Here is a 22,797-nt window from a genome sequence, read left to right as displayed (position 1 = left end):
CAAGAAACATGCCATTGACTGGGCCTCTGGATGCAGACATGATAAAAATTTTATATCTTTGTGTCTGATGCAAATATTCAGACTACACCAAAAGAGGTCTAACAAGGAAGCTAGAAAGAATATCACACACAACAAAAGTTTCTAAATGTATTATACATGCTCTTCAAGAATCATGCATGTATAATTCCAAAGTTCAATGGAATCAGGAAATATAAAACTTCACGCATTTAAATAACAACGGCAACTGAGTCGTAAAATCAATGAGATGTTTCCCCTCCAGATCATAAATTCAATGATAATCATGTGCTCCTTGGAAAAAACACAATAATCAAAGCTAGAAAACCACAATAATCAAAACTAAAAAAAGTTTGGGATTATCACATTTCTATGAGCATCAGACTGAAATCCATTAAGATGGTTACATGGTTAGAAGGCCTCTTTCAATCTGGTGGGAAAATGGAGGGAGGGAAGTATTTATGAAGAATGGGGAAGAAAAGATTGGAAAAAAGAAAAACCAAATCAGACCCAATTCAGAGGGTGATGATAGAAGATTCTAGGTCTAAAAAAAATATAGGCCTAGTTAGAGGTAAAGTCATTCTGAGTATTGGGTACTCTTTATAAACTTAAATCAGAATTCATTAAATCTTTTTTTCCCCTCAAAGCAAAGTATCCTGCTACAAATTACCTAGTCATTCCACTGTCATTTCAACTTTCTTGTAAATACAGGTTTTCATATTTTTATTTCTTTAAACAGACAGATAACCCATATTGAGTATTATCAGAATAATAGAATATTTTAAAAGAGCATTTTAATGACTTGGTATTTTACATTTTTACAGGAATTCAAATCAGGCTAGCAGTAAAGAATGACAGAGATTCTACTTTAACAAACAGAAAACAATCATTTGAATTTTTGTACTTACATAAATTAGCTAAATAAGCATTTAATTATTTCTTTAGTGGTTTAACAACAAATATCTCTATCCCTTGCCAATTTCTTATCTTAATTTATTTATAAACCCTTTAAAATCAAACTTCACCCTTCCTTTCCCTTATGTTGGTCCAAAGGAGTGTGTGAACTATCAAACAGGTTCTTGTTCCTCCAGACACATTACTAACATGTGTTGGAAAATTGTAAGAAAGATTCCACTCAGCAGTGGCTATGAAGAGAATCCACCTTCTAGAGGTTGTGTGGGCCCAAATGCACACAACCAGACATGGCTGCCATGGTTTGCTATCTTCCATACATGGAGGCAGTCCTTCCTTCCTTCACTGGTGTTCACGCAAAGCACTCAGGAGAGATCCGGCTCACCAACTTTCAGCCCTGACACTGACCTTCAACTCTGCTTGTAACCAAAGGTATTCCGGTCCTGGCTGGGGTTATGATCTTAAGATCATGTTGACATGAAAGCACGAAGAACACTGCCTGGAGACCACGCTGCAATGGGAATGCAAACCCCCTCCAAAGTGGAGAGCCAGCTGGCCACTACTCAGATCTTGATTAGTTACATCATCTGGACATCTTACATAAAATCTTCCATATTTAACTAAAGAAAAGACTTGTGAACTCTGTAAGTCCAACAAGCATGTTGCGAGCCACAACAGGACCGTCTGCAAGCAACCCTAGTCTAGGCCAATTGATGGTTCCTTGGTCAACCATGTGTCCCCCAGGTTTGTGCTTGTTTTGGTGTTTTGGAAACACGAATGTCATCATATCCAATCACAGCAAAGGCAGTGAGAGAGCCGAAATTGCCTGGATAACAGGCAGAAGGTGAGGAGGCAAAAAAGAAACAAAGATAATGAAACTTTCAGTGTAAGAAAATTAGTCTAGTGCATGGAGTAAGTCAGCATCAAGGCTACAAACAACACGTATGCGGGGCTCAGCCCTGCCTAGACATGGGCTCCCGGCACTCACCTCGTGTCCCTCTGGATAACGAATACGTGGGTTTCTGAGCACTGAGTCAGCACAGCCACTGGCCAAGGGGAGGAGCTTCTCCAACTCCCCTTTCTAGTCACAATCACAGTGGACAGGAGCTGACTGCATTTATTATATTTAATGGAGCAACTGGTAGCATTCCTGGCACGGAATCAGTGCTGAAAGGATGATAAATATTTCCTCACAACTGAAATGTAAGATGCCAGGTTTGAACCTGCAAGTATATATCACGATTGTAACTGACTACTTGGGGGAGAAATACCAAACTCCCAAATTTAACATTCTTATAGGAAGATTCAAAATATGAAGATCTCAAAATATAGGCTCTAACTAGACTGCCAAATTAAAATAACAATAAAATAGTTTTCCACTGCATGTCACAGTGGGAGCTCAGATGCATAAATGCATAGGTGGACTTCTAAGGAAAACAAAGGAAGAAGCTCAGCACCGACACTATCTAAAAAAAATTCTGTTCTCTTTTATATTATCTGCCCTCTATTGTGTGTCTAGAGGACAGCAAGCCAAAATTTAGTTAAGAACGTACCAGATGAAATATACATTAAATTTCTTTGTATGTGAACTAGTAGTCGTGTCCCAGAAATCCTTTAAAAATTCAAAACCTACATTTCACAGTGAGGTGTTTTGCTGGTTTGTACACTAATGTGCCTTGCCTGCCTAAGAGGCTAATTGCTCTTATATTTAACAAGCGTTTATAGAGCTGAGAAAATAGAAAGCATTGAGGTAGAGCATGCTGTGAACTCGTCCTTCCAGTACTCATATAAAAACATTTACAAATTTTATTTTCCTATAATAAAGGTGATCTATAGATTAGGACCTGGTTGGAGCGGGCATGATGGACATGACAGAAAAGGAGGCAGGGCTTAGATTTAATGACAGGGCTGTAGGAATAGAGGTCCAGCTACATGAAAAGCAGCATGCCAAGAGGACAATAACAGAAAACAAGGGATTAACCATGTAAGTGGGCATTGATTAAGTATGGTTCAAGTGACCCAGTATTGCCAAAGGCAAACTGACCACGTTTTAGAAGTAGAGGGCTTCAGGCAGAACCCAAGCAAGCTGCCCACAGGACAATGCCAAGGAAAGACTTCTATTCATGCAAAGACGACACATACCCCATGGGATCTCAGAGCAACAGAGATAGATGGATATGGCATTTACCAAGTGTCTGCTCTGTGCCAGGACCAATGCTAGGGATTTCATTTAATGACTACTACGAGCTTGATAACGTAGAAGTTGGTACCCCCATTTCACACATATGGATACTGAGATTGGAAAGTTTAAAGAACTACGTCACCATTATGTTAAGTACAAGACATGGGATTCAAAAGCAAATATTTTTCACTGCAGTGAATAGCTCTTAAAACACTACTCTTCTGTGGTTCATGAAAGTAATCATGGAAAAGAGATGGGTGGGGGGACAGTGAGAACAATGGGGAGATCTGCCCAATATAGAGCATAAACAGATGGCTTCCAAAATACCGGACCATGATCCACAAAAAGAAATACATTTTATAACATGATCCAGTACATACACAGCATGTCTCTGTGTGTAAATAACTAAATAAAAGTTGTACAAAATCATTGTGATACACTGATATTTTCTGATTTTTTTTTTCCACATTCTATTCATTATTTTTAAAACGCTGGTCAGGACTCACAGAAATGATTTCATAGCCCACTAGTAGGTCAGAACCCACAATTTGAAAACAAATGCCATAACCAATTCTGACGAGCACTACTCTATTGCTTTTGATGTTTGGGTAGAATATTAGCCTTTCCAATTTTTGACATATAATCACCCATTTGAGCCTTTATCCCAGAAAAGGTAAGGGGGAGAGAGAAGGTAGCTAAGAGGGAGAGATGAGCAGTGGAGAGAATCATGTATCATGTGTCACACACTCAAAAAGGCAGTGAAATTAACATACTCCAAATAAAGATGGCTCCACCTCAATAACAAAGGTGCTTGCCCCAAAAGACAGAGGTTAAAGGCCCATAATGGAAAAGATTCTGATGTCTTTAGTTGTCAGAAAGACATCATTTTCCAACAATGACTCTCTGGTAAAAAGACAAGTCACATACCTACTACTCAGGTTACCTTCCACACAAAAAAGCACCAGATCTCCTCTAGACTACTTGTCAGGATACCCAATGATCAACACTACTTTAATTTGATTTGACTTATTAAAAAGTCTGGACAGCATTATCTGTGGAAGGATGCAAGGTTTGGCTTTTAGGTACAGAATCAATACATGAGCCAAGAACTCTCATAAATGCAAACACATTAAAAGAAAGGATGGGAAATCATAAAAGTACTAACGTGGAAATGGTCTCAATAAAACTTGAGTTGCCATGGGGATTTCTGGGAGGGAAAGAAAAGGGATCTCTTTAGAGAAGTGACTGATGCTATTTATTAATCTACTTCCAAGTAATGTCAAATTTTAAAGTTGCTCCAAAGAAAACCACCTTTTTTTTTGTATCAGCCTCTTAATATGCTGAAGGAACCTGTTCAAAACGCTTCAGCAGTGAAGTAACTTAGATGATAAATGTGTTCTTCAATCTGTGCACCAGTCAAGTAGCAATAAAATCAGAATAATTCATGCAAAAATTTTCATTATGTTTCTAAAGATACTTATTTACATTTTAAATCACACAACAGACAATATGAAATATCTTTCATTTAGACAGGTGTGAACGAGAAAACAGATGCGTTCATTAAACATAGAACAATTTGGTAAATTAAAAAAAACTACTCTGAGAACTCTCTAGGTGAAGTACTTGGGCCACTGTTAACTTACCTGAAAAAATATGGCCATGGCTCCGATTATTCTGTTTTCAGAAATTGCAGTTTGAAAGCTGTCAAAGTCGTCTGGATTGTAAAAGAAAATCTGCATCTGTAAAAGAACAATTAAAAAATGTATTATGAAAAATTTTCACACCTACACGGAAGTAGAGAGAATACAATGAGCCCAGATTCCCCCACTTACTATAATTTTGTCAAATGTATTCATCTATCTGTATTTTTTTCTTTGCTAAAGTATTTGAGAGCAAACCCCAGGCATCATATCATCATCATACCATTTTACCTCTACGTACGTCAGCAGGTATTGTTAAAACACACATCTTCTCATATAACAACAATGCCTTCTTGCAGCCCCCCAAATAAATAATACTGACACTTCCTATTACATAGTACTCATGTCGTGGTGAAAGTTCCCTATTAAGAAGCAAAATTTTAATGGAGTTAAACATCTTGAAGTAGAAAGTGAACAAAGCCTGTGAGATTCAGTCCGCGTGTTAAAATGATAAATGCTCAAATGGGCACATCTTTATAAACACTGACCGTTCTAATAAATGTGAAGGGTCCTCTCGGTAGCCTTGAGAAGTAGTCTAAATGGAATATTTGTTTGAATCCACAAAGAAACATAACGGTAATGTTAGTAACAATGTCTTACACTTTACATTTTGCAAACAGTCATCACATACATTATTTCACTTAATCCATCTAACAATCCCTGTGAAGATAGGGCAAAAATTACTACACTCAGTTATAGATGAGGAAATAGTGCTTCAGAAAGCTGATGTTAACATGGCTAAGATTAAACATGAGCAAGAGTATAACATTCAGGTGCTCTCTTCCCAAACTTAAAGACCTTCTCTTCCATTTGGCTAAAATTTCTCATTCAAAAAGCAGAACACCGATAAATCAACTTAAATTCATTATACAATTTTAATGCTTGAACACTCCTTGATATTTCATACAATTCAGAGAACAAAAATGGACCACAGAGTAGTCTCCTGAGACCACATTTATGATAAAAATAACAGATGTGGGTTCCTATTCCAGCTCCCTCTTTTACTTGCCTGTGAGAGCTCAGGCAAGCAAGCTAATTTCTGAGCACTGGCTCCCTCATGCACAGAATCCAGTATTTGCCCCAGGTGGGTGGCTATGGGGATCAGACGAGTGAGTGTAGTATACAGTATATACCCCACCTTAGACCCCACCAGTCCCAACAACTCACCACCTGATGTCACCACCATATTGTAAAGTTAACATTTGACAGAGACCTGAAAATTTCTAATTCCACTGAATCTTCTAGACTGAATCTACTCCTTACAGAAAATCAAATCTCCTGTATCATTAGCTCTCTTCTCTGACCTCTGCTTCCTCACTTTTCCAAATGATATGATGCTATTTTCTGTGATAGATGGAACAACCACACCCCAAGTAGAGTTTGGAGATTTGATACTGAATGATAAATTCCCAGAGGGGAAAGTGAAGTTGCAGAGATTAGCTGAGGGAATAGCTCAAAGGTAAACAGAGTCCTGCTGACTGAATTAACCAAGGTGTTAAGAACAAGGTGATATTTCTTTTCTGAAGGGTGAAATCAGATAACCCAATCAGGACACTTTCTAGGAAAACTCAAGTACCCAAGTGGCTGGGAGAAAGATCGGTAGATTTTTGTCTAGGATTTTCTTTCTCGAAGCGACTTATTTTTTTCTCAGACTGTAAATTCCAGCTGAATCTGGCAGCTTCTTACAAATGTGTTGCCTTTAGGTTTGGACAGCTGTAGACATCATGAATTCACAATGAGAAAAATCCATTCAATGAGGTACAGATTAAAACAGTTTAATACTGAATGAATTTCTTTGGATACATTGCCACTAGCCCAAGAAAGAAAATCGACACAAGCATATTCAGAAAATTACACTTCACTTTCCTTTTAAAACTCAGGCCCTCAAATTAAGTAAGTTCCCAGAGTGTTTTCTTATTCCTCAGTGCATGGGTAAGGGTGGCATTGTTTAATGCATCACCTGAATACGTGTGATACAAAATACTTTAAAGCGTCTTCAAGGGCATTTTCATTTACAACTGGATGAGAAAATTCATTTTTAGAAAATGTCTTTGAGTCATGGCTCCACCCATCAGGATAATAAAATGTCTCATGGAGAGAACAGTAGCATAAGTCTGAAATATCAATTTTCCTTGCTGTTTCTCTCAAGTTGTCGTCTACTGAATTATGTGAACTTCTGAAGCTATCTTAAATGTGAGAGTCAATAAGTACATGGAGTTTTGCTGAGTAAATTGGACTTTTAAGTTATTTTAGTGTTATTGTTGATGAGACAAATTTGGACAGAGGCTGGAAATCTATTTTCCAGAAATATCTTTGGAAGGTGTTGTGGCGGCTATTAAATATCTTGAGTAGCCATCACATTTAATAATAAATTTAATTATGATGAAAATTTCATGATGAATTAAGGAGGGAAAGTGCATTTAGATAGCTCAGAGGAAAAGCAATCTACTGACCATTTGGTAGACATTTCCAGGCTACTGTTGGGTATCTTCAATAGAGTGGAAGAACCCCCAGGAAAACATACAGGAAAATAATAGGTGAGATGTAAAAAGGATGCGATAAAGATGGCGACCGAAAAGGCAACAGCAAGAATTAAAAATCACAGAGGAGGCAGAAGGTAACAGAACAGAAGAGGTGAGATGTATTTGTTAGCACACTCGGTGCTAATCAAGTAAGTAGTTAAGCCAGCTGAGAACATGGTGGTGGACAGGCAACTGTTGCCTAAGAATAAAAAATGTGTAGTGAAGGCACAGGAGAAATCCAAACACAGGTAATGAACTGCTGGTTCCACTTATTGGAAGATTTGCATCGGATGATGCCAGAATTGAGGTTTTGGTATACAGGTTCTTGACACTATCTGATTTTTAGATTATGCTGTACCCTAACTACCATTAAGCCAGATTACACACACTCAACACAACATGCTCTAATTCTTTGATTCTGCCATTGTCATCAGACAGGAAGAACGATGCAGGCAGGACTCTATTTGCCTAGTTCAAGGCTGGTCTTGAACAGTGCTGTTCATTGTAAATACCAGTAATTTATCTGTGGAGTGAATGGGGAGGAGCTCTGAGAGGCAGCAAAGATTGCCCAATGATAAAGCCACAGACACTATAATGAGGTTCTTGCTATCTCAAGGAATCAGTATGAAAATGAGCAGCAAGGAGAGATCAGAATAGTAAGAGAACAAACAGATTTACACTGAAGGAGCAAATGCTCAAGAAAATGCAAATATATGCCAAAATCACTGTGAAATGGCTAAGTGGCCCCAGGTATGGTTCCGCTAAATGCAGATTATATTATTTTCTCTTTCATCTACAAGAAATTCTAACAATTTCCTACCCAAGCAACTGCCTGAAATTTTAATACTCCAACAAAAGAAAAATCTATTCATTTAAATCATGGAGAAAAATGACAAATACATACTATACATATCATATAAAAATGTATAACACAAACACTCTGAATTCAGAACTACGATATGGGTATTTTATATCAACGAACAGTTTTTACTCCCAGTTACCTTTTTACAGAGTCATTATTATATTTTTATCCCCTGCGATGGTTAATTTTATGCGTCAACTTGATTGGGCTATGGTGCCCAGTTGTTGGGTCAAACATTATTCTAGATGTTACTGTGAAGGTATTTTTTTAGATGTGATTAATATTTAAATCAGCAGACTCTGAGTAAAGCAGACTACCTTTCATGACGTGGCGGGACTCGTCCAACCAGTTGAAAGCCTGAGGTCTCCCTAAGTAAAAGAAATTCTGCATCCAGACTGCAATGAAGAAATTCTACCTAAGTTTCCAGACTTCGGACTTAAGACTGCACCTCTTACTAGAATTTCCAGCCTGTTCTGCAAATTTCAGATTTGCCAACCTCCAGAACTGAGTGAGCCAATCCCTTACGAACTCAGTCAGTCTCTCTGTCTCCGCCACCCACCCCCCACATATACATGCGTGCGCACACACACACACATATACACATGCACACATACATGGGAGAGAGGTACTCTCTCTGACCCTCCCTCCTATATCTATTATCTCCCCTGTTGGTTCTGTTTCTCTGGAGAACCCTGACTAATACACGCCCCAGAGTCACTACGGATTTGAAGCCAACACACCCATATATATGTTTATGTGTCTGTGCATCACACTGTAAAACCATTCTGCAATCCAGCTACTTTCAGAGCTTCTCTGAGCTCTGAGCCCTGTCCTCCCCACTCACCTCTTCTAACAGGCTTCTCTCCTAGAGAATGCAGCCTGGGTTGCAACCCAGTTCACTCTCTTGTAACTTACAGAAAAATGTATATGAAGGTGGCAGCCAAAACGACTGGGTGATATTAAGTGAAGATCAAGGAACACGAGCTACAGCATTAGATCTGATTTGTATCCTGAAGATACTGGAGATCTCTAAGGTTCAGTGACCCCTTCTGTCAAATAGAGGTAATACTTACCTCATAGGATCGTTGTAATAGATTCACTACTCACATGCTCTGGAAAAGTAAGAACAAACCAAATAGCTCTCACTTTTTATCATTACGTATCTTTATTACTTCCTTTATGGCCAGAAAAGATATGTAAATTAAGAGGAAAACAAATTGTTTCCACAGGACAGCCAACATCCCAATGAGTCATACCACAAGGGGTAGCAGAGAAATCTACTTGTGGGCTTCACATAGCCTTCCCGGGAAGAATATTTTTAGAAGAACTGTGCTCCCAAGAATAGCAGGTATTCAGCATCTTTGCAGGCAAGGTAGCATTTAGATAAACATTCTCAAATGCTTGCTTTATACAATATCATTAATCACAGAGTGCACTAATCCTCATTATTTCCTTTTCACACTTGACCTGTAACATGAAATTGTCTTCATCTACTTTATAGCAGGAATCCAAAATTTTGGAGAAGAACCCAAATTGCACACCAGGCCTGTGACTCATATACAATCAAGTGTCAGGATGATTTTGGGATCCCTTTTAAAAGTCTCTGTGTGTAACTTGTTTATGCCATTATAAGTCTATTTATTAGCTGATTTTTGGAATTTCTGTCTCTGTGATGCATCCGATTAGTCAAATAAATATTTAATCTTTGGAATTTTCCCTTGGTAGGGAAGAGTTCAGGCTGTCGCTTACAACAGTAAGTTGAGTCTTTCAGGAATTTCCTGTGCATGATTCATGAGTTATTTCGTACAGTTCAGCATAGCTTAAACACAAATGAGGTATGTTCAGCATCTGGCGGTATGTTAGCCAGGTACCCTTAATATACTCAGGTAAAGGGGCAGTAAGCAGTAGCTGTGTGACCCAGGTGAAGTTAGTCACCCTCTCCGAATCTCAATATTCCCATGGGTAAACTGAGGAAAAGAAATACATCACTGAATCACAGTGGGGCCTAAATAAAATGACAGGTAAAGCACCTGGCACACTGTAGGCCCCCAACTGATTTACATGTATTTAAAAACTAGTTAAAGGGGGAGAAAGACAAATAAATTAGTGAAAGGGCTATCGCAAATTGGAACCTGCCCAAATGCTAATCAATAATGGCATGGATAAAAAAATTGTGACATAGTCACACAATGGAATATCTAATGGAATGAACTACAACTACAGGTAACAATATAGACGAATCTCACAATGCTGAGCCAAATAAGACATATCTATATCTCTCTCTATATATATATATTTTTAAAAGGATATACCATGTGAGTCCATTGGAATAAAGTGCAAAATCAGGGAGAACCCATGCCGCTAGAAACTGCACAATGGTTACCCTTGGGGGGCAGCAACTGGAAGCAGGGTTGTGGGGGTTCTAGTAAGTGTCCATTCTTGATCTTGGGCCTGGTTACAAGAGCATAAAATTTTGTTCAGTTGTACACTTAATATTTGTGAATTTTCGTTTTGTATATTAGACTTTAATAAGAAACAAATAATATTAGCGAAATAGCTGCACTTTTAAAACCGGGATAACCAAAAGTATAATGTCACCCAATAATAGAGCAGGGCCTCGTTTGGTTCTCTGCCCTAAACCCATTTGATTCGACAGAGGCTACTCTAAACCACAGGGTAAGGCCAGAGAGAAATTACCTGTCTGATAGAGCAAATTAAGGTGACTGTCTCCGGTTTGTAGAATCATGCCAGCCTAGGACCAAACAATAATTACGCTGACCAAGCCCTGCTTCTTCCCACTGTTTCCCTTCAGGCAGACACTGCAAATGAGTCCAAGAGACAGCCTCCTCTATAAAACATTCCACGAGGGCTGCTTAAATGCATCCAAATCTTTTCCAGACAAGAAAAAGCTAAAAGAGTTCATCACCACCAAACTAGTATCACAAGAAATGTTAAAGCAGCGTCTTTAAGAAGAATAAAAAAAATAAGAATATTAAAATGGCAGTAACTACAGACCTATGTAAATAGATTAAGTGCTCCAATCAAAAGCACAGGAAGGCTGAATGGATAAGAAAACAAGACCCTCACATATGCTGCCTATGAGTACAAGAGACTCTCTTCAGATCAAAAGATACATGCAGACTGAAAGGAAAGGGATGGAAAAAGATATTTCATGAAAATGGAAATAAAAAACAATTTAAAAACCTGGGGTAGCAATACTTGTATCAGACAAAATAGACTCTAAGGTTATAAAAAGAGACAACGAAGGACCCAGTAATTCCACTTCTGGGTATTTAACTGAAGACACCCAAAACACTACTTCAAAGGGACGTGTGCATCCAAATGTTCATTGTAGCATTGTTTACAATGGCCAAGATACAGAGGCAACCTGGATGTTCATCAATGGGGAAATGGATAAAGAAGAGTAGTACATAAACACAATGGAATAGTACTCAGCCATAAAAAGGAATGAAATCCTACCATTTGCAACAGCATGGATGAACCTAGAGGGTATTATGCTAAGTGAAATAAGTCAGACAGAGAAAGACAAACACCATGTGATTTTCCTTGTATGTGGAATCTATAAAACAAAATAAAAAAACAAAACAGAAACAAATTCATAGACACAGAAAACATTTTGATGGTTGTCAGATGAGAGGTAAGGAAAAGGGGAAAGGATTAAGATGTGCAAATTGACAGTTATAAAAACAAGTCATGAGGATGTAAAGTACAGTATAGGGAATATAGTCAATAATATTGCAATAACTATGTATGGTGTCAGATGGGTACTAGACTTATTGGGGTGATCACATTGTAAGTTATATAAATGTCTAATCACTATGTTGTATACCTGAAATTAATATAGTATCATATGTCAACTGTAACTGAAAAATTAAAAATTATTTTAAAAAAGAAAGAAATGTATCCAAAGTTTACAATATTTTACATGAATGAATTAACTGCTTTAATCCTTCCCATCATCTTTGGGGATAGGTACTATTCTTTTCTCCAGTCTCTGGCTATACAAAAGGAAATTAAGGCTGACTACTAAATTTTGCCTAAGAAGTAATAAAACTGGGACTCAAACCCAGGCATTTGATTGCACAGCCCACATATTTAAAATCCTCTCTCTACAACAAGCTGACCAGAATTCCCGTTAGCAATGAAACTACCCGTTAGCTATCTCTAGGATCCTAGCACAAAGCTTCCAGAGCAGTGGTTCTCAACCAGGGGTGATTCTGGATACCAGGGGACATTTGTCAAGATCTACGGACATTTTTGGTCATCACAAGTGGGCAGGAGATGCTACTGGCATCCAGTGGGCAGAGGCCAGGAAGGCTGCTAAACACCCCACCCAGCAAAGAATTATCCTGCCCAAAGTGTCAAGTACTGTTGAGGTGTGAAAACCTTGTCTACACCCACTGTCACAGGAAACCGAGTCAGTGGATATGGCAGCGCATTTTGTTTTTCTTTCCCTTTCCCACTACGACTGAACTTGACGGGGGTGGGAGGCACACGTCTGCTGCAACGGGGCTCGAAGACTGAGAGAGCAGTCTTGCCCCCACCCACAAACCAGTAATTTCAAGACCATGTTTCACCTATTCATCCGAGAGTTCCTGTAGTACCTTTCTATTACAACAACCTTTCCTTGCTTCCATAGCTATTTTATACATAAAGTTGGTTCTGAAATGCTGTGGAGCTTAACACCTTGGACACAGTAGAGAGGGAGGGGGTCCACAGGTGCATCTGGAACTCATTTGTATTTCAAAAACACGAAAATAACCACCGCAGTGTTTGTGCTCTTTGTAATATGAAACTTTTTAGAAATTGCTTTGTACTTGGGAGTAACAGCCATATGATTCACCATGAAATGAAGTCTGGAAAATCATTTTGGATAAATGGACCTATAAATTCAATAGAATTTCCATGACAACATAGATTGCAACACTCAACCACAAATAAAAGGTTATAAATCATTCAAACCCAACCAGGAATCAGCAATATGTCTCCTGTTTTAAAATACAAGAAACCTAAAATGTAGTTTATTTGTTACTTACTCACCCAAAGTTCCCATTAGGGTTCTTTCTTCACTTCCGATATTGTATTTTCTACCCCATAATAAGTTTTGGGGAAATGACGATGCCAAGAGCTTGCAATTAAGCTGGGTTAGATAAAATTAACCCAGGTACACAGTCAGTTGTATTCCTCCCTTTCTCCTGGCCAGAAGCCTACAAGAAAGCTTGTGCACAAAGTTATGTGGTTTTATGCAGAAAACTGCTTTGTGCCCTATGCAGCTGAATGCTACCAAATCAATGTCTCCATAAGAAAAAGGTTTATGCAAAACATTTCTGAGAACACCTATGCAAGACAACCTGGAGCCTTCCCAAATGCTTCTGAGTTCTATAAATCAAAACCACACCCTCCAGTGTGCTCAGGATAATCTCTACAGTGAAGCCTTTTTTAAATGAGCTGGGCCAACTGAACTAGAATATCTGTTCTTTAAACCCGCCCTCTGCTCCTCAGGTCATCTGTTACATTCTGGTGCAGGTGTCCTTATGATAGACTCTTCCAGATACAGTATGCTCTTCCACGGTGGTGCCAGCCTCAGGATCAGGCACTCACTAAATGACTGGAAGTTATTTCTCCCACGGGAGAAAATGTGTTGCATCATCATTCTATTCAGAATCTCTTTCATTAAGTCTTCCTTACAGACAGCCGCTTTGGGGAGATGACTGGTAGAGTGGGGGGAAATAAACTTATGGAGCCACGGATATGGCCTCCGGAAGAGCTGCACATCTGTAATACTGCCAAAGGTCTTACATGTATGCATTTGACAGCGTCTATCACTTTTCGTCAGATGAACTATTATGGTCTCATCCATTACCATGTACTGATAATTCTTCACGACATTTTCAGCCCTGATCTCATGTGGTCAAAATCTTCAAGGGTTCTGGCAAGCCAGAAAGGTTAAGAATCACATATATATATATATATTCATGTCTCTATGAGCACAAATCCTTTCTCTAAGATACCTAGACATAGATCAAACCGCCCCTGAAAAGGGAACACACCTCTGGTATTCTAGGTAATGTATGAGAATACAAATCTTCCTACCCCATCGCTACCAGTGGATTTATGGATCCTTCTTATTTTTTACTCATTGGAAGGATACTTAGGTTCTCATTTTTAATTTTCCTAATAACCAATAAAGAATGTGGATCTTTATTCATTTTGAAAATGATTTTTCCTTTTTATAATTCAAAGATGCTCTTTATTCAGAAAATTAAGACTTTGCCGTAAGTGTTGCAAATACAAAGACAAATACACAAGTACATTTGCCCCACCATCCTTGATATCAGGAAAAAAATTTGACATATACAGTAAATAGGAGAATTGGTAAAATAATCTATGGAAGGGAGAAAAGAAATTGACAAATAGGCACTGACACTGAAAGTTCTCAAAGATATATTGCTAATGGAGAATGTCAAGATGAAAATAAAAACACATTTGCCTTAGAAAAACCCAAACAACAAAATACTGTATGAGTTGTGCATGTAGCTGCAGATGCACAGAACTATGGAAAGGGAAGAAAAGGCTGGAATATAACACAAACTAATAAGAGTGGTTTTCTCTAGGGAGGGGACCTGGTTTGGGGGCAAGAAATGTGGTTTGTTTTAGCCCAACTGTTTAAAATACTTGCTGGCTCCAAATAATAACTCATGGTGGGGAGGGATCTCCTTTAAAATGAGAAAAAAAGAAAAGAAAAACTGAAAAAGAAAAGAACCAAACCCAAATCCCCACCACTGCTCCAGAGGTGGATCCGGTTAGGGAGCCAGTCAGAAGACCAGCCTCACCAGCAAAGTGCTCCAGAGGAATGAATTGACCAACTCCTAACAACAAACAGCCCAGCAGCACACAGGAGATGCTCCTCCTTTATTCCTGATCTCACCTTGACACAATTTACTCTTCATTAATTTCTGCTGCACTGAAACACACAGCTACTCAAGCTCACTAACAATCCAAAGGAGGGATGGGAAAAAGAAGGAAAGACTGAGCCACCGTTTCTGATCTACACACACTATTCAATTCATTTAACACAACTGCTCTGCTGAAAAGCATATTCATTTAGACTAATAATACTTTCCCACTTACCTAGCCATAAAATTACACTGTGCACACCTAGGAAACACAAAGTACTAATTCTCCCAGAATTAGTACTAATTCTAATCTTTGGTCAACAAAACACCAGCGAATTAGGGAGCAAAACAAGGCTGCCCAAAGCTGGGCAAAGCGCCAGCTTTGCTGACATCCTGGGTACGACCTGAAAGGGATGACTTTGGGAGAAGTTTTTAGGAAGTGGCTGAAGGCCTTATGGTCACCACTAATGCTGGAGGACAGAGCTCTGCCACCGTCATTGCTTTGATCATAGCTCAAAATCCTCTTGACTGAAAGATCCTCCTTTGCATGAATTCCCCAGAGTATGATTTTGGATTTCAGAATCTTATAAGCAGAGTGAACACATTGTGGAATAGCAAAGGTATGATTAGAAAAATGTAAATTCAAGTTCGAGATCTGCCTCATCTGGTAGCAGAAGCGTGGGCAAATCACTTAATATTTCTGGGTCACTGTTTCCAAACATGGGAAATTCAGACGATGTTATTAGATTAGTTTGATGATAACTTAAAGAAAGTTTGATGATCAAATATAAACTTACAGGCTTGGTATTAGGATATAATACCACAAGGAAAATAAGAATGCCACAAAACCTATGGGATGTTATCAATATTATCTTTTTCCTCATTATTACTATAACTATTATATGATATAAAACTTCTTTTCAAAAAGTAAGTGTCTGTTCAACTCGTTACTTGGTACCAACTTCATTGATTGTTACCACTTTAGATCAAGTCCTTTGTGGGTTAGATTTTCCCATTTCTCATTCTGCTTCATATTCTCCCCGCTCCCAACATTTATTATGAAAAAGTTTTAATATGCAATCAAAGGATATTACTGGAACACCTTCGTATCACCACCTAGATTCTACCATTAACATTTTAATACACTTGTTTTCTCAAACAACAGTCCATTTCTTTACCCATCCATTTACTCAGATACTGAGCTTTAAAGAAAAAAAAGCCCACTGGCACTGCCAGCCAGACATTGTCAAACTAGTAACCTCAGCGTTAAGAGAAAGCCAAGCAATGCTTTCCAAGCTTTGGGCCCAAGCCAGAGAAGGCCTTGCTGGTTTGCAAGGGGGTTAATAACTCTATTAATGAGAACATCTTGAGATTCTGATAGCTACATCTTGGCAGGGAACTATTAATAATTTGGAATAAAGACAGAGTTTAAGGGAGGGGATAAAAACAACAAACTATCATAGAGCTTCATGAAGCCAAGTGTCTATAGGAGAGAGTGTCAGCCAATTCCCGTTATTAATTGCCTCCATTCACATCTCGTCCTGATTAGCTAATACTTGAACACATTCAGAGAGACTACACATTAAATATAATCGTGCTCAAACACTTGTGTGTTTTACTTGTCTTGAACCTACATAATACATAACGTAACACTGAACACACCCCGATGTCTACCCAGGAAGCCAAGCCTGGTTCACTATCTCTAAACTTGAGATTCAGCCACCATAGAGAGTCATCCCAACAAAACTCCAGTCCAAAATCTTAATGAAGAAGGTATTTTAAATCAGAAGATGGCTGCCTTCACTGGGATTTGAGTGGTGTCACAGATGCTACTATGGAGATTCATGGAGTTCAAAAAGTATTATTTGTATTAGCAAAATGTTGTAGACAAGTTCATTGTCAACCAATAGGAGAAGGACTAAACAAATGTAGTGCATCCATACTGTGGAATATCATGCAGCTCTTAAGAAAGAATGATATCAATTCTATGTCTGATATGCAAGGATGCCCCCAATATATTATTGAATTTTTTAAAAAGGCAAGTTATAAAACACGATGTACATGATCATCTCATTTTTCGAGTAAAGGAAAAATAATACAGAAATACACACAGGGAGGGAAAAAAACCCTGGAACAATCTACCAAAAATTTAACTGTGGTCACCTCTGAGAACTGAAAATGAAAAGAGAGGCATGAAGTAATGGCTTTAATTTTTACTTCATACAATCAGTACTGTTTAAAGATCTTTCAATGAGAAGAATTTCTATTGCAAATATTTAAAATAATAAATAAAAGAGCAACCACAAACGCAGACTACAGTGGGACCAAACCGCACGTGAGAAGACAAGATCTGTTACCAAACTTTACGTAAGCACTGACAGACGTCCAGAATAGTGCACGTTGTAAGTACATTCGTGAGTGACCTTGACACTTCAGGGTGAGCTCACCCATGTAACACTCTGACTGCAGGAGCCCCACCTGCTTCCATCTGCTCAGTCCTCAACCAAGAGTAACCACCTCCTGAGTCCTAACGGCCCACATTCATGCTCCTGACCAGAAAAGGCTTTTAGGCTCATTCCAAACATGAGATTCGATGATGCTTCCAAGGAACTCCTGTCTTTTCATACAGGCCTCAGTCCACATTCTTCCAAGGCTGCCAGCTGTAGGATGTTATTGCTTGTTCCCTGGTTTATCTGTGGATGATGGCTTGTCGGAGTGGTATCAGTCTTTAGAGGGCAACCTACAGAACTCGTTTCAAGGTGATTGCTAGTAAGGTAGGTCGAATGGGGTCCCGAGGAACCAGAATTTGATAGAGTCCAAGTCCAAAAATCACAATCTACACTTGGTGAGCTCCACTTATGACATGCGCTTTCCAGAGATCAGGAAGTTCTATGTTCAGGACCAGTCTAAGACGGGGGCACTGTTGTTAGCCCCCTTTCCAGACTGGGAAAGGGAGGCTTAGGAAAGTGTAGGAACTGCTTCACCAGCAGCTGGTGAGCAGTCTGGGCCCCAGACCTGCTCCTCCCCCTCAGATCAGACACCTGGGGAGTGCCCCTGCGGGCTGGTCAGACGCTCTTGACGGGCCGGTCACTTCTGCCCGTCAAGGACTGCATGCTGCTGTGGATCCCCGATGGACAGGACGCCCAGCAGACACCATAACACGGTGCAGGGCAGGACAGAGCCCTCGCCTGGGGATCAGAGCTCAGCGTCAGTGGTTCTGGTCACCAGGGCTCTGTTTTCTTTCCATGGGGAGCCTGCACCTGGCTTGTCTCACACCTGCTTTGCTCCGACTTCAGGCTCTGTCCCAGCTGCTACATGCTGTTAGCGACTCTGAATTCAACCTGGTCCCTACGCCCTACTAGAGTCACCCTGAGCAGCACCCAGGCATGTCCTACAGCCCAGCACAGACCAATGCCCACGTCCCTGGTACACAAACTTCCCAGAGCCATAAACACAGGGCGAGAATAAAGGCTGGCACGATCCATAGGATACTACCTGGACACTAACAAATGGGGAGAGGGCAGGTTTTGAAAGAATAGACACATTTAAACCGAACATCTCAATGTCATCACTCTGTCAAGCTCCCTCCCCACCAAAAGGCAACGTATGCTCACTCCCACAGTTACCAAGAAGAGGTTAGGAACAGGGTTGCACCTGACACTGCACAATAAAGACACAGAGCTTATGTGAAGAACTATGGCTGGGTAAACACACTTTTCCATCCTGCTTTCTGAATTGCTTAGACAATGGCTGGATTCATGGGGATTTGCATGCTACGGAAAATTCATCTGCACGTGCATTGTTGTACTTTCAAAGGGGTCGCTGGTGGGGTTTTATTTTTATTCAGGGCATTCTATTCCACCTTAAGATAGCCCATTGTCCTGTTCTGAAGGTTAGAGCACTGAGCTGCATTATTATTTCTTCAACTGCCTACACCTTGAGCTCCTTTAACACGCTGGCTCAATAATTCCTACCCACGGGTCCCTCCACATGATTATCCATTTGTGCTGCACGGAGATACCTTGTTTTTTTGTTCCCAGCCAGCAAGCAGAGGCTTGTACAGATCATACAGCTCTCTGAGTTTCCTGAGTCTTCAAAAGCACATTAGGACCCATATGGAGTCCTCAGACATTACCTTTTCGGGGTTAACTGCACAGCAGGTGGATGTCTTTCCTTTTCAAAGCCATTCTCTTGGGCTTCCAAGCCGTCAACACTGGCTCTTGGAGCCGTGAACCTGTACAGACACTGGTTTGGCAGAGTTATCTTTGTTAGTTGACATTCCCTGCAGTCAAGCTCTGAGTTCATTTTCCAGTTTTTTGGGCTGTTACCAGTGTCTACAACCATGACAAGAGAAAATGCACTGACTGACGGGGGCATAAGGATGTCCTGGGGTGTAGATACCCCAACGCAGGAAACAGCGTCCCTTGGGTGCCCTGGAAAATCAACCCGCAAAGAAGCATTTTTACGAAAAGAAGAAAAAACTTCTCCATCTTCCTGAGCAGTAGAAAAGAAGACAGTGTGAACTGAAGGATGGAGGGTGCGGGTGAGCTTTAAACCAGAATTTCTGAACAGCTCTGCCACGTCTTGCTGAGAGTAGCTATGGCTTCTCACCATAAAGAACAAGGTAAAAACGTCACAAGGTGTCCTGCAGGTGTAACCAGGGTTTACCGCCCCTTCTCCCCATGTAGGAAGGGCCATTAAAACTCTGATCTTCTTTGCAACTATCTCCCCAAACAGTAAGTAAAAACCTTAACTTCTGGTCTGCCATCAAGATCATTTGCTTTTTTTTTTTCTGGAAACATGGATTAACCCCTTGTTGTTCCAATGAAAGATCTTTACTTTATCTCAAATTTATTCCAAAACTACTATTTTTGCTTTGAAATCCCTCCAACTGTCCAGAGAGCATGCATAACATGCTTTGGGTCTTGAACTCTGCTTTCTCTTGTCCTCCTTCTCATGTCCACAGATGCCACAGAGCCCCAAGCGAGTTCAACAAGGATGGCCTGTCTTCCTTGCCCTCGTCACCAGCACTGCTCCACATAAACACGACGTCTAAGCAAAACTCAACAAGTGCCAGCCCTCCCTTTCTAACCAGTGGCTGACTAATGCTGCCCCCCTGCCCCCCACCCCACTCCCTGGGATACTTGGTAATGTTTGGAGACATTTTGGGTTGTGGCATGTAGCAGGGAGAGGCGAAGGATGCTAGTAAACATCCTACAGTGCACGTGACACAATAAAGAATCATCCAGCCCGGAATGTGAGTGCCAAGGCGAGAGATCCTGTTCTGTTTAGACGACACAGGCGACACCGCATGCTTCTTGCATACAACACAGGGCACGTAACTTGTATCTCAGTGGAGATCCAAAACCTCCAGTTTCATGACAACTGGACTAACACTTCTCACCAAGGCATATTCCCAAGTCGATCCTGTCTGGCCAAAATGTTCAGCTCATGATGTTTGCACGATATACTTGGATATGGACCCGTTGCTCCAATGCGTGAGGGCACAGCTGTTAGAGCCTCGGGCTGTGGAGTCACAGGGAGTTGAGACTGAATTCTGTCTCTACTGCTAAGTAGGTGGGTGAGCTTATGCAATGCTATGGTTTGAATCATGTCCCCTAAAAAAGATGCTGTGGTCCTGAATACCAGAACCTGTGAGTGTGACCTAATCTGGAAATAGGGTCTTTGCAGGTGATCAAGTTGAGATGAGGCCATTAGAACATTAGAATGGGCTCTAATCCAATGTGACTGTGTCCTTACAAAAAGAAGAAATGTGGACGGAAAGACACAGGGAGAACGTTATGTGAAGATGAAGGCAAGTGATGCATATACAGGCCAGACAACGCCAAGGATTTGTAGCAAATCAACAGAAGCGAAGAGAGAAAAGCACAGAACAGACTCAGACTCTCTTGCGCAGCCCTCAGGAGGAACCAAGCGTGCTGACATCCTGTCCTTGACCGTCTAGCCTCCACAACTGAGAAACAGTCAATTTCTGTTGTTTCAAGCTCGCCGCTTGATGGCACTTTGTTATGGCAGCCCTAGGAAACTAATACAGGAAAGTTTATGTATGCCTGAATTTTCTGTATCTATATAAATGGGATTAAAGATAACAATATCTAATTCTGACGGCTGCTGTAAAAAGCAATTGTGATAAAGTGATGCAGTGACAAGCCCGTGTTAGATGTTCAACAAGCAGGTAGCTGTTCTCGCATTCGCATGCCAGGCCTCAATGATTTGAACCCTTTCAGTTCTACTTCTGGTGCACCTTCACCCTTTTTTCTAACACATTTTGCAATTCTAATCCAACATGTAATACTGTAAGTACGGTGTCATCTTTAAAATGAGTGTAATGCTATAATAATAGTCCTGTATTAATTACCGCTTTAAATTTTGCAAGGCAGCAAAAGCGTGGACTCGATCCCACTAATACTTGAAACATAATTGGGCCTTAATTACAATATTAGCCACAATAGCAATTTATGATGTGAGTATATTAATTCAGAACAACCAGAAGCAGAAAAGCTTAAGATGCAATTCTACCTGGAAAACTGCTCCTCATCTTTGAAGACTCAAATGAAGTGTTACCTGCTAGGTGAAGCATTTCCTGACCAATGAACAATCACTGTCATGACCTGCCCCTCACAGACCCCGAGGCAGGGACTCCTTTATTCTCCCAAGACAGGCTGTAATTCAGCCTTTATAACTCATCGGTAAACCTCTTCGGCGACATACCTGCCTCTCCCGTGTAAGCACTGTGTAGTCAGAAAGCACATCTTCATCATCTTTGAAAGCCCTGTCACATGCTGCCGCATGCCTAATACATGAAGAAATAAGGCAGTTCTGTTAACACTGCTGAGTGTGATTTTAAAAAGGTACAAGTATAACAGGAATTTCCGCGGTTGTTTCCATTTCCGTAAAGAAAGAATTCAAATGTCCCAAAGAGGTGGTGATTAGGCAGCCTGACCTCAGCTGTTCACATTGCCTCTTCCTCCTGACAGTCTTCCCAGGAGACCAGGTGAAGTCAAGGGACATCCAGAGGAAGCAGGACTCAGGCCTCTCCTGACTCTTTTCTCTTCATCAAAGTGCCTGGCCCACGTCTCTCTCCCTGGAGGCCCCACTACTGTTAGGAAACAACAAGGTCATCAGATCAACAGATCCTCACAAATGGGTCTGCCAACACCAACACCTTAACAAGCCCCTCCGAACAGGTGACACGTACATTAAAGACCAAGTGGAGAGAGAGAAGACCAAATGGAGGGATCAAACCATAATCCAAAATAGTAGCTAACTAATAATGGACACCTCGAATACTACTGAAGACCTTCCAGAAGATTCCGAAGACAGACAGGACTTCTCCCTGGCTCAGAGCTATAGAAGCTATTGAAGTTTGAGTATCCCAAGAATAATACTCTAACACAGTCAAACTAGGATATCAGCAGCAATTAACTTTGGTCATGAACAGACTACAGGGGACAGAGGAGGACCAAAGTCAGCACAGCGACAGCTGTGGGGTGAACATGAGGTCCCTGACTGGGAAAGGGCACAGAGGCAGACATCAAGGGGGATGGAAATGTCTCATCTCGTATTTTGTCTGGATGGTGGTTATGTGGGTGTACATGTGTAAAATCCATCAAGCTGTACACTTCCTACTTGGAAACTTTATTATAGGCATGTTATACCTCAACGC

General features: G+C 40.4%; 1 protein-coding gene across 3 annotated transcripts in view; it reads right to left on the bottom strand.

Annotated features, from left to right (window-relative positions):
* Positions 1 to 22,797, bottom strand: part of PTPRG (protein tyrosine phosphatase receptor type G) — a 685,327-nt gene that overhangs the window by 213,363 nt on the left and 449,167 nt on the right. For all 3 annotated transcript variants that reach the window (XM_033132046.1, XM_033132048.1, XM_033132047.1), the window contains exon 5: positions 4,753 to 4,848. In XM_033132046.1, coding sequence (XP_032987937.1) covers positions 4,753 to 4,848 — 96 coding nt within the window. The remainder of the gene's footprint in view (positions 1 to 4,752; positions 4,849 to 22,797) is intronic.

The sequence above is a fragment of the Rhinolophus ferrumequinum genome, chromosome 17 (assembly GCF_004115265.2).
Source record: "Rhinolophus ferrumequinum isolate MPI-CBG mRhiFer1 chromosome 17, mRhiFer1_v1.p, whole genome shotgun sequence".
Classification (NCBI taxonomy): domain Eukaryota; kingdom Metazoa; phylum Chordata; class Mammalia; order Chiroptera; family Rhinolophidae; genus Rhinolophus; species Rhinolophus ferrumequinum.
Note: the sequence above shows the minus strand (reverse complement) of the source record. Positions and strands in the feature narration are given on the sequence as shown.